This window comes from Vidua macroura, chromosome 16 (genome assembly GCF_024509145.1).
Source record: "Vidua macroura isolate BioBank_ID:100142 chromosome 16, ASM2450914v1, whole genome shotgun sequence".
NCBI lineage: Eukaryota > Metazoa > Chordata > Aves > Passeriformes > Viduidae > Vidua > Vidua macroura.
Genome location: NC_071586.1, coordinates 9,924,272 through 9,936,345, shown reverse-complemented (window position 1 = coordinate 9,936,345; position 12,074 = coordinate 9,924,272). Strand labels below are relative to the sequence as shown.

At 39.1% G+C, this 12,074-nt stretch overlaps 1 protein-coding gene across 3 annotated transcripts in view; it reads right to left on the bottom strand.

Moving 5' to 3' along the window:
* Positions 1 to 12,074, bottom strand: part of LMTK2 (lemur tyrosine kinase 2) — a 58,504-nt gene that overhangs the window by 30,872 nt on the left and 15,558 nt on the right. For all 3 annotated transcript variants that reach the window (XM_053991580.1, XM_053991579.1, XM_053991578.1), the window contains exons 4-7: positions 10,274 to 10,347; positions 9,649 to 9,767; positions 8,852 to 8,939; positions 1,950 to 2,083 (exon numbers count right to left, since the gene is read on the bottom strand). In XM_053991580.1, the coding sequence (XP_053847555.1) occupies positions 1,950 to 2,083; positions 8,852 to 8,939; positions 9,649 to 9,767; positions 10,274 to 10,347 (415 nt within the window). The remainder of the gene's footprint in view (positions 1 to 1,949; positions 2,084 to 8,851; positions 8,940 to 9,648; positions 9,768 to 10,273; positions 10,348 to 12,074) is intronic.

Below are 12,074 nucleotides of genomic sequence, written 5' to 3'. Positions count from 1 at the left end.
AACAAACCCATACATTACATGTGAATCAGTACTACAGACAGTCTTTGAAAAAGACCAACAGAAAAAATAATGTATTTCATAGAAGTCCTCCAATAAACAAATCACAAAGCTCTTGAATAGACACAGAATTTCCTTCCAGTTTCTACCATAACCAGACCACAAATACTCACGAAACAGCACTGCTGCTGTAATAATACAAAGAGGCAGTTTTAAGAGACCCATCATGCAAACTCAGAAATTTATGCAAGTTTAATGAAGCTGGAACTGTGGCTGCGACAGCAAAGAGCTCAGCAGACTAATTGCTCAAATATTTCACTTTTCAGTTTCACAGAGGGGATCATGCAATTAAGTGCCCTGGAGGAACTCTACCTTTGCTTCTGTTAGCTTAAAAAAGTCTCTGAAGTACAAATGGTCTGAAAGCCACAGCTTGTCTGCTACAAAGACAATGATGTTTTCCTTTCCAGAGTCATTGAACTACACAGGTCAGAAACACATCTATAACCTTCAAGTATGTCCTAGAGCTTGCCAAATTGTTTTATACTATTTAAATAAATATCCTGGAAGAGAAAAATTGTTGGCTGCTTGAATTTACCACTAACAACAAAATCACTGATGCTGGAGCTTTACCACTTACTCTGACAGCATCAGGATAGTGTTGCTAGAAGTAAACATTACAATGAGAATCTTGCAGATCCACAGATTAATTATTTACCCAGTTTATCTGTATTTCACTGAAAATGTACTGTTAAATTTAATACCTACAGAGCCATGCTGCTGCAAGACAAGAAACTGATCCCTCTGTTAGACAGGTACAACTGGTATTACCTTCAAGTCATTTGAAATTGTTAAATGGGTTAAAAGAAGAGCTCTGTTCATCAGCCACCAGCTGAGCCCAGGCTTTGGGGTTTTGCTGCTGTTTTAAACCTGCACCTTTTAAAAGACTTAGGTTTGAGAGTACATTTCTCCCTGAACACAAGATCTCTGCCTTCCCCAAGCAGCAAGATGTGCATTAACAAGCTGCAACACAAGCTCCTGACTTGATGAAAGGGTGATGCAAGTGCTGGTTCTAAAGAAGAGAACAGACTGACAAAGTAACTGTCATGTGGCACCCAAGGTTTCACCATGAAAGCCACATTCAGAGAACAAGTACTCTTTAATATTTTAGTCATCTTAGTGGTTAATAATTTCCAGTTCCTTAATACCTTTACACTTAAAGCAAAAATTTTTTGTTGTATTTTTCTGGGCAACTTGTTTCATGAATGAGGTTCCCCAGCCTTTTGCAACCACTGCCATTTTTTCAGTATTCACTACATTAACTTTAATTAAAGATAATTATATTAATTAAAAATAAATCTAGCATTCCCCCTGATGGGAGCAAGATTCTTCTCCTAGCATGATTACTTTGAAATCTGACTACCTCCTTTAGCGAAGATTTAAAGGTTACATGAACAATATCAGTGAGAGAATACCCCTTTCAGTCAGATTTTCCCTCTAAACTCAGCTTCCTCCTTACTGCATTAGAAAGAGGGTTTTTTCCCCATTTTTAGTAATACAGATAACATTACCAAGAATAAATTTGTGCAATCTAATAAAAATTCACAGCATGTAAGATTCACTGTAACTGAATTTTAACATCCCTCCCTTCACAATAAACAAAATTAATTTGACTTGTCCAAGAATTAATCAAACAACTACATGTGGACTGGCTTGGCACCAGGTTGTGTTCTATGGGCTGCAAACCCAAAGAGCAGGTGATGGCTTTCAGGCCAGTGGTGCTCAACACCATAGCACTGCAGCTCAATTAGCACCTTCATGAGCATCACACCTTCATGCCTCAGGCTATTTCACATGTTTGGAAACAGAGTCTTCAATACCCCTGGATTTTAATGAAAACACCCAGCTGAATTTCAGAGTGCATCTTGACTGACTGGCATTTCTCTGGAGCCTACCTGTGCACAAAGTTGTGTTTGTGCATTACAGCGAGGCCAGCGGCAATCTCGCACGCCATTCTCTGCAGCAGCATCAGCTGAGACTCTCCTTTAATGTGCTCCTGCTCATTGCAGATATAAGTTTTCAGGTCACCCTGTAAAAAAAGTTGAAGATATTTATTAGCTTTTTATGTCGGTTGAATAAAAAAAATTATTTTTAATAAAGATCCAACTGACCACATTACTTATTTACCACATTTATGCTCAATAAAATAAAGCTCCTCAAGTTTCCAGTCTCCATAAAGGATCTTGCATAAGTCATCTAAGGCATTTGGTATTGTCCTTAAGGGTTTTTAATCTAATAATTTAGTAATTAACATCCTAGATCAGACTGCCACATAAAATCTGTCATGCATTAATAACTTCCATTAAAAAAAACAGAGTTTGATGAGCCTCTGCTTTTAAATGAGATGAGTTTTTAAGTGCTCCAAATCAGCAAAGCTGTCTGGAAAATTTGTAAGGGGCTGGAAGGGAGAGACTAGAGAAGAGAGTTTCAGACATTGCTAACTCACCAGAGCTTTCTACATAAAAAGTATGGTAATACAGCCCATTCCAGTCAGAGAATTCTGATGATGGCAGCAGTTTTATTGAACCCAGGCAATGCTGAGCAATAGATATGTAATTAATGAGCCCATGGAAGCACTCCATAAATTACTAAAAAAAGAACAGCTTTGAAATAGAGAAAAATAATTGAATGCTGTCCAAACATTGAGGAAAAGAAAGACTTATGTAGTAAGAGAATCCAAGCAAGGGAAAAGAATAAGTTTCTCATGCCATTGTTGTTAACTTTCTCACAGTTTGACTTTCAATCCACCAGTCCTGTATTTCTGTTATTTAAAATATAGACTGTCTGAAAGGTTAGCAAATTATTTTAAAGACGTTTCTGTATTGAGACTGCACAATGTATATCACAACTTGTTTCACCAGCATAACATCCTGGGCTTTGTCTATGTCCATTGTCTTCCCAAACCCTGGGCCAGGAAGCTGTTGCCAGAGCAGAGTTCCAACAAACAGGAAAGGAGCAGTGTTTGTAACACACGCGGTTCCAAACGGCAGAGCCCAAGGAATACAAGCCCTGAACTCCCAGCTGAGCCGACTGTAGGTGGCAGCAAGAGCCTGAAGAAAGTCATGCTCTAAAATTGTCATTCATTAAAACAGCAACTGCTTGCTTAGGGCTTGTCCCAGGTGGATTAAGTTCCTAGGATGTCTGAAATGCACCCAGGAATTACTTTTTAATTTTTAAATGCATTAGTAACAGCAGTGCTGTGTGACATCCCTTATTTAGTAAATTATTCATGTAGGCATATATTTTTGTAGGAAAACCAACTTTTATTAAATCCAGCACCTTGAAACATACTGTTTCTATGTTTCCATTCCAGTCTAATTAAGGCTACACTCAAGGTTAAAAATTTAAAATAGGAACTTTTGGTATTGCTTTAAAAGGACATTGCTTGTACCAAAGTGGGCTGAACCAGTGGTCACACTCAGGGGCTGAACTGCCCTTCAGAAGACCCTAGACAAGCTGAAGAATGTTTCAACAGGGACCTTATGAAACTCCAGAAAGACAAATGCAAAAACTCTCACAGCTGGGAAGGAAAAATCTCTTGCAACAGCACAAAGTGAGCAGTGGCCAGCTGGGCAGCAGCTCTGCAGGAAGGGACCTGGGCATCTGGTGGGCAGTGAGCTCCAGTGAGCCCTGTGTGCCCTGGCAGCAGGCTGGGAGCAGCTCCTGGGCTGCACAAACAGGGCCAGGCCCAGGAGAGGTCTCACCACCTTCTCAGCACTTGTCAGACCACACAGATCCTGTGCTCAGAACTGCCTGCCCCACAACAAGACAAACTGGAGCACGTTCAGGAAAGAGCCACCACGACAATCAGGGGTCAGAGCATTTCCCCATGAGGAGAGGCTGAGGGAACCAGGCCCATTCAGCATGGAAAAAGAAAGACTTCAGCATGACTGCCCAGTAGAAGTTATTAAAAACTAAGCCAGGCTCCTCCCTGTGGAGCATGGATGGAGAATGAGAGAGAACAGGGATGAGCTGAAACACAGACAGCTCAGACTGAGTGTAAGGAAAACAGTTTTTCACATAAGGACATGAACAGAAGTGCAGGCTGCCCAGAAAGAACACGCAGTTTCCATTCCTGGATGTTTTCAGGATTCAGCTGGACAAAGTCCTGAGAAATCCAGTCTGACCTCAGGATGATACTGCTTTGAGGAGGAGGCTGGAGACCTCCTGAGCTCCTTGCTAGCCTGAATTATCCTATGATGCTTTCCTGCCTAAAAGCAGACAGTAGCAACACAGCAACATTATCCCTGCACTATTTTGAGAGCCACAAAATGGCCCTTTATTGACAGACTTTTTAACACAGTAAATATCAAAGGTTATATATATCTGAATAAATGCAGTTCTGCAAAATTCACTGCAGAGACATCTAAATATAAAAAGCTCAATAATCATGCTTGAGGAAGGCTCTACTTTCTCTCCAACCTCGTCAGCCACTCTGCCTTTTCTCTCCTCTCCTGGGATTCCATGAAGAACTAAATTTTGCCTTTCTTTCCATCCTTCTCAGTTCAGCCATTTTGTTAAGTTTTAATACACTTTTTCTCTGTAACAGCCAGAAGCTGGGGCACACTTACAGTCAGTACTGTTTGGCAGCTTTTTGTTTGTGCAAATTCCATATTGGGTTCATGTTAACACCCAAATGGCTGACATGACTTTCTAACCAGAAGGCACTGACTGTTTTAAAACTGATGATGGTTTTAAAAATGTGAAACAGTTACCAAATTACATCTACTGAACACATTCTACCAAATTGTCATAAAGTGACAAATCCCCCCTTTATTGTTAAACCACACACCACTGATAAATCTGCTCTTTGGCCCACATCCATATTGACCATGATCATTAAATAGATTCACTGAACTCCTTGATTATGATGATTTCATTGCAAAGATTATTTTTTGATTAGAGCATGCTTTCAAGTGGCAGTAATTAAAAAAAGAACCAATCACTGCAAGCAGACACCTTCCCCTAACAGCAACATCCCTAAAGTAAGCTACAGAGCATTCCAGGCAAATACTGCATCCTGCTGATCTCATCTGCCCAGGGAATTGCAAGACTTGAAGAATTTCTGTAAGAATTTGATAGGCAAATCAGCCTCACAATATACATGCAACTTCCACATTTGAATAACTTTCCTTTTACTCATAAATTATGTCAATCCATTAGAGGATTTGCTGTGCTGACAAAATGCTGGCCACACACAGGGCTGAGTAATATATTAAAGTTAATAAGACAGCTACCACTATTTTTAACCTGACATCATTCTGCAATGTTTAACAGTGAACATTCTGCAATGTTTAACAGTGAACAGTTAACTATTCATAGCAGACTGCACCAACATACAATGCAACTAATATGGGGAGAGGGACTGTTCAACCTTTTTGAGTATTTCTTTTTATATTTACTATTTTCTAAATAATTTTAACACAGGCAAAGCATAGAATTTAACAGCTTAAATCACTTTTGTGCAACTGACTTCTCTTGTTTCTTTCCCAGCTCTGCAAAGCAAGGGATACAAGCAACTTGGGTTACATTATAAAATAGACTAAATGTTAGCCAAAACAGTTCTTGCACATGCAACCAGCAATCTTGTGTAACAGAAATGTATCAGGAGTTTCTGTGGCCAAGAAAACAAGCCAGCCCGCCTGACATTCAGCATTGCCACCCTGACAGCTGTGGTTTCTCTGCACTACAGTTTCCAGTGCCTCTGATCAGAACCTTTCAATGCCAAGGAGCCTGGGAACCAATAATCCAACAGGGCTGCCTGAGTAGCCAAGACAAGGTCAAATGGCCCTAAAAAGGCTACAAATCCAAGTAAGAAAAGTAGCAAAAGGAGGACACGTTGTGATAAACTATGAGTTTGAAGGAGTGTGAATAAAACAACCTCTGTACCCTCCGGACTGAATTGGTCAGCAGAATAGCCACATTTTTTGTTACTTAGTATGCCAAATTTGCTAAACAAGGTCAACACTGCCACATGAGCCTCAAAAGAACTTGTCACCAGAAGATACTGAAACTTGCTATCCAGCATAGCTCATCTTCTTGCCATGTTTTTTCAGAATTACTGAATTCTTAAACACACAAGTAAGAGGGATTAAAACAAGTTTACTTTGCTGGATATACATAGACACCACCATAACATAAAGGAAAGAGCTTTAGCTCAGCATTAAACCACTGGCAGCTGAACAGGACCACATTTCTCATCCTTCCCATTTGAACAGCAGTCACCACAGACACTGGAACCTTTAATCAACCACTTCAGTTCCACCTGCCCTAATGCTTTTTCTGCTGAAGAATCACTGCTGCGTGTTCCAGAAGCACCTCCATGCACCCAAATTCACCCAATTTCAGGGGAAGTACAAAAGGAGCTTTGAGATCAATTACTTGAAGTCTAAAAAATCCAAATAACTGCAGTCATAAAAAGTTTCCTGACACTCCCCTAAAACCTTTTTACTAAAAAACCCTATTTAGCCACACCTTCTATTCCATCATGATTTCCTCACATTCCTTCCTTCCTGTCTCTTCTGTGCACTTACTCCAACATTGCCACCTCCCAGCCCAGGCCCTGGACCATGACAAGAATTAGTGATGGACAGGGATACTGAGCTGCTCACTCGGCCCAGGCTCTGCACCAAACTGCAAAGGGAACATTGTCCTGTCTGCACAGCCCTTGAGTATTTGCGTGCACAAAGGAAAAAACACCATCATGTCTAGGAGATACTCAGCTCTACCAAGTAAGAACTCTTCAAGTGAGCCAGACTTTAATATGAAAGTTATGTTTAACTGACTGTAATATATCATTTTCTAAAACCAAGTTTTAGTTCACTTGGAATAGAATAATGAGCACAGACATTTATTTTCCATTCCAAAGAAATTACCTAACTATACTCAAATTTGTAGAACTACCACCTTAACTGTCAAGCTTACTGCCCCCCCAGTTAAAAGTGAAAATCTATTTTATCCCCTTAAATAAAATCCTTACCAAATTACTCTGCAGGATCATAACAACTTCTGGCATAAATAATGAGGAATCAAACAAGGATATTATTTTTTCCTGTATACCTAAAGTAGGGCAATCTTTAAAAGCTACTCCAGCTTCAAATTTAAGTTGGATTAAATAATATAACTATTTGAAAACATGGCAGCAATTAAATCTGATTTGGATGTATATGTGATAGATTCTATAAAATGCAACTCTCTTTCCAGGATCCTTTTAAAGAAACTCCAATTTGAATAGCAGGTTTAAAAAACAGTAAGTAGTATTCTATTTCTATACTGAAAAACTATGAAAACCCTTATCTGTTGACCTTAGGCACAGAGTTTTTAATTGTTAGCAAACCCAGAACATTTCACTTTGATCAGTCACTTAAAAAGTTCAGGCATTTCTTCCATTTGGAAAAGAAGGATTTTATCAGCACTTCTGTTTCATTAATTTACCACAGTTAATACATTTGAGCAAAAGAGCAGCATGGAAAAATAGTTATTTAAAGTAACAGATTAATTGATATTTCTCCAAAAACTCAAGTTCATACTAAGTAATTTAAATTGCCTGAGGCAGCTAGAAGCAGATTTTTGCACCTGAGTTTAAAGGGAAATTCTGCAGTAGTGAAACTGGTAAAAAAAGATCTTGCTGAAATTTATAAATTTAAACTGTCTCATTTCTGAAAGACTCATTCCTTAGTAACATCTGTGCACTTCTGACATAATTTCTGTCTTGACATTTCCCAAGGAACTCTGCTTTGGGTGACATCTACACAAGAAACCTTAGAAGCATGTACTGAGCCAATGTTTAGACAGCCACTTGGACTCTGGGGCTTGTTTGGTTTTAGTAATGTGTTATGCTACAACAAAACAATTGAAGTCTTTCCAGCCCATGGATCCAAATTTTTGTCTCTCATGGCTCTGCACACTGGGCACAGTTCAAAGGCTCTGTACATGCCCCCCCCTTCCTCACAACACTCATGAACATTCCAAGGACTGCAGTTAAATCTGATTTGGATGTATATCTGAGCAAGGCTTTGAGCTGTCCCTCCTATTCCAGGGGCCATGTGGCACTGAAAGCAGTGGGAACACCCTTCAGTGTGTTCCTAGCTTTTCTTTTGGTGCCTAGGAAGCACAAGGTAGTTGCTTGGGGGGTAGAAAGGAATAAAAGGATAAGAATGTAGGGGAAAAAAAAGATAACCATAAGAGAAAGGATTGGGAAGAGAATGAAGACTGAAACTGAAAATTCCAGCTATTAGAACACACATGACTGATACCAGAAGTGAGCCCACCATTGCATTTTAGCACAAAGAAGCACAGCATGGGTAAAATTTGGGCACTCAGGAGGTAGAGGAGAAGGCAGAAGGGAATAAATTCTTCTATTTTCCTACATTAACATTTTCACATAAATGGTAATAAAAGCACATTAAGATTGCAGACAGCAAGTATTTTGGATGTGATGTTGGTGTGTGCACATGATACTGGGATATAAAGCTCCCTGCTATGACACCCTCTGCCCTCCAAGCTCCTTGCTGAAGGCAGACAGACTGGTAATTCCATTATCAAGGAACAGGTATCTGCCTCTTCAGAACACTCCAGAAGCACTTAGAATATACATGATAAAATGAAAAGAGTACAAACAAAAAAATTGCAATTGTGATTCCTCTAAAAAATAAATAAACAAAAGCCTTCTAAAATTCTGGTTAATCAAACAACAAGAAAGCAAAAGAATAATTTCATGATGAAAGGGCAATCATACAAGACATACAATTTACACCAGTGGAAAAACAACTGCAGCATCTCGTGTAAGTGCACTTACCAAGTCACAGAACTCAAAAACTAGGAGATAAGGAATGGCTTCCACACATTGCCCAATACACTGGAGAACATTTGGATGCTGAAGAATGCTGGAGTGAAAAAATACAGTTAAAGGCAGGAAGATCACAGAAGAGTGCAACACACTGAAATCCCTACCAGAAGTTTCAACACATTACATTGGAGGGGGGTGGCAGGAACAGAAGGTGTAAGTACCAAAGCCACAGATTCCATTTGTACCTTTGTATTGCTGAAGTGTAACACTGACAGCAGCCAAAACTCACAGGATCTCAAACCCTCAAAAGCCAGGATTGCCACATGAGAGTCACACTCATCCTCCCACAACCCCTCATACCAAAAATAAAAGCATGCAACTCATGAACTACACCAAGCTACAGATCTGGCTACAAGATAAATCTTTTTTAGCCGGGTTAGTTCCCAGCCAGATCAGTTACTTTTCCAAAATTGCACCAAAACCACTTGAGCCAGTGCAGCAGAAGGCATGAAATTTCTTCAGACAAATGTCAACAACCCAAGCCTAAATGCAACTACAGCCAGGATGCTAGGAATCACCAAGAAGAGAAAGCTCTTCACTGACCAATCTTTTACAGCACATCCAGGCAAAGTAAAGCACACCGAGTTATGTGAACACAACTTTTGCTCACTTTAGGTTGAGTGTATTTCACGTTTTAAAGAAAAACATTACAGTTATATTGGAAGGCAAGTAGAGACAGTAACACTGAACAAAAGCAATACCCATGATTTATCTGCAGCAGAATGAAGCTGTGAAACATTACTTACTAATATGGTTCTCCATTTCTTAAGAATTGTTCTTGCTCCTTGGGACCTGCACTTGCCTTTAACTCCTTCACTATTACCCTTGCTACACTAGTGCCTGTGTAGATCTCTCCAAGGAGAACCTGAAAGAGAGATTGTGTTTTTAATTAGAGGGGAAAAAACATTTGTAGTCTTCCTGCAAAGAAAAACAAAAGCTAAAAACATGTTGCAGGAAAGATTTCCTGGCTTTTTTACAAACACAAACAGAGCTTTGATAATTAAATACACATACTTAAATCTTGACAACTGATCTACATGCCAGCTTTCAGAAAACATAATTTCTAGAGAAGACCACTTATTTACTTAATTTTTTTTCCTAAAAAGAATTGGTAAAAACAGGAGTGTATTAAATCAAATCTGTGGAAGTGAAATGTCTAACTAGTCTCTAGTAAGAATGTACAGATAAATTTTAAAAGCACGGATTATGGCTGTGATTACAGCTAAAAAAATGCATGCAAGGAAATACCTAATTTCAACTAAAATTTTTCTATGCTTTTTTTTTTTTGAGTAGCATTTTAAAGTAAATACAGAGGCCCAGTCAGCTGGGAATAAGCTTCAATCTGTGCAATATGAAGAGATAACTCCTCACCTTTCCAAACCAGCCATTTCCAATTTCCTGGATGTAGTTTAGACTCTGACGTGCAACTTGAGACTTTGATCCATCTGTCACACAACGAAACAAACGTAACACATATCAAACCACTCAGATGGCCAAAGTTGGCAACTGCTGAGGAAACAATGCAAGCTTCTACAAGATTTATACCCAGCTGGGTGCACACATTCAGCCCAAGCACCAAACCCTAGTCAGATGTACATAAAGTAGGAAGGTAATGTTGTGACAACAGCACTCAAGTGAAACTTTTCTCAGGTCCAGCTTCTAAACTACACCACGACACACCCCCAACAAAACCACAGCAACTGTCCTGATTAAGTGTGAACTTATATGGTTTTAACATGAACTTACAAGGTTTTTAACACACTTAGCAAAAAGGCTAAGTTCTGCTTCTAATATAAAAGTGTATTATTGCCTGTATCTGGGTAGAGAAAATAACCTACTTACAAAAGTCTCCTATGTAAACAAAATAGAAAACCCAAGACAAAACTCATTGTTTGTACATCTTAACAATTACAGTTATATAGAGTTACCATTCCAAGAGAAAAGGTTTGCCTGCTTTATTCTTCAGCCCAACTGCCCTACTTGTAGCTACCATCTGGAAGGAGGACATTTTTCAACTAAAAATACTTCACATAAGAGCCCAGAGAGGAGGACAGAAAAGCAAACCCAGATCTTGGCAGAGGATGGGCAGTAACAATGGCAGACCTCATTCACCAGAAGAGATTCAGCAGTGTTGACCCCTCTGCTGCCCAATTGGTGAGGAACACTAATTGATTTAAACAAAACCTTTTCTTGTCTGAGAATTCTAGCCTGCAATTTATTTCCATAAACTAGATTTAGAGCAGTATTATTGTACTGGAAGAGCCAGAGCTGTATAAATCACTGTCAATGTGCTCCTAAGCATGGCGAAGGCCACAGCAGTGCAACCACATTTTATCCAAGCACTCAGGCACATTGCCTTCCTTCTGGCAAAACACTTGTTGTGACAGCTTCATTTTAACAACTATGGCTACACAGAAGAGCTGACAACATTTTTCACTCATAATTTTTCCCAGCTCTTTAAAATACTGAGTCATTTGTACAACTGTGTCATTTGTATTAAAGGCACACCAAGTGTTTATTGAAATTTGTACAGAAATTTTACTAGAAGCTTCCCTGAACATCTAATGATCAAGCAACCCAAGTAGAATGTAAAATTATGTGAAGTAGCACAACACAAGAGTAAGTACTTTGGGTTAAACTCTGCTTATAATAAAGTTTCCTTTTACAAAAATTGTATTTTAAAGAATACATTCCAAAACCCCTTCCACACAGGGGGATGAAGCCTAATGCTCTGTCTTACCAAGATCACATCTACTGCACAAATAGTCTACAGTGACATCAAGAAAGTGATGCAGCTGAGCAGTAGCACTGCTGTCAAGTAAAGGATTCACTTTTATTTCTATTTAAGGGTGGTGGTTAAAATCCAATGACAACTTAGCCATGAAGAAAACCACTAAAGAGCAGAAGTCACTAATGTCCCAGGGTACTTCAAATCCTTTAGGGGGTATAGAGATATAATGACAGCAGTATAGAGAAGGGAGTTTAAGGCAGTTTTGTTCTCTTAAGATCTCTTACTCTGACACAGGTTAACATCTTAGAAGTAATATTTCCCCTTTTACCCTTTACCCTACAAAATATATTGGCTCAGTTTATGGAAATTTGTAACAAGTTATTTATTAAAGTCAAACAGCCACACTCCATTTTAGACACTGAAAATGCCTACTTTTGTTTT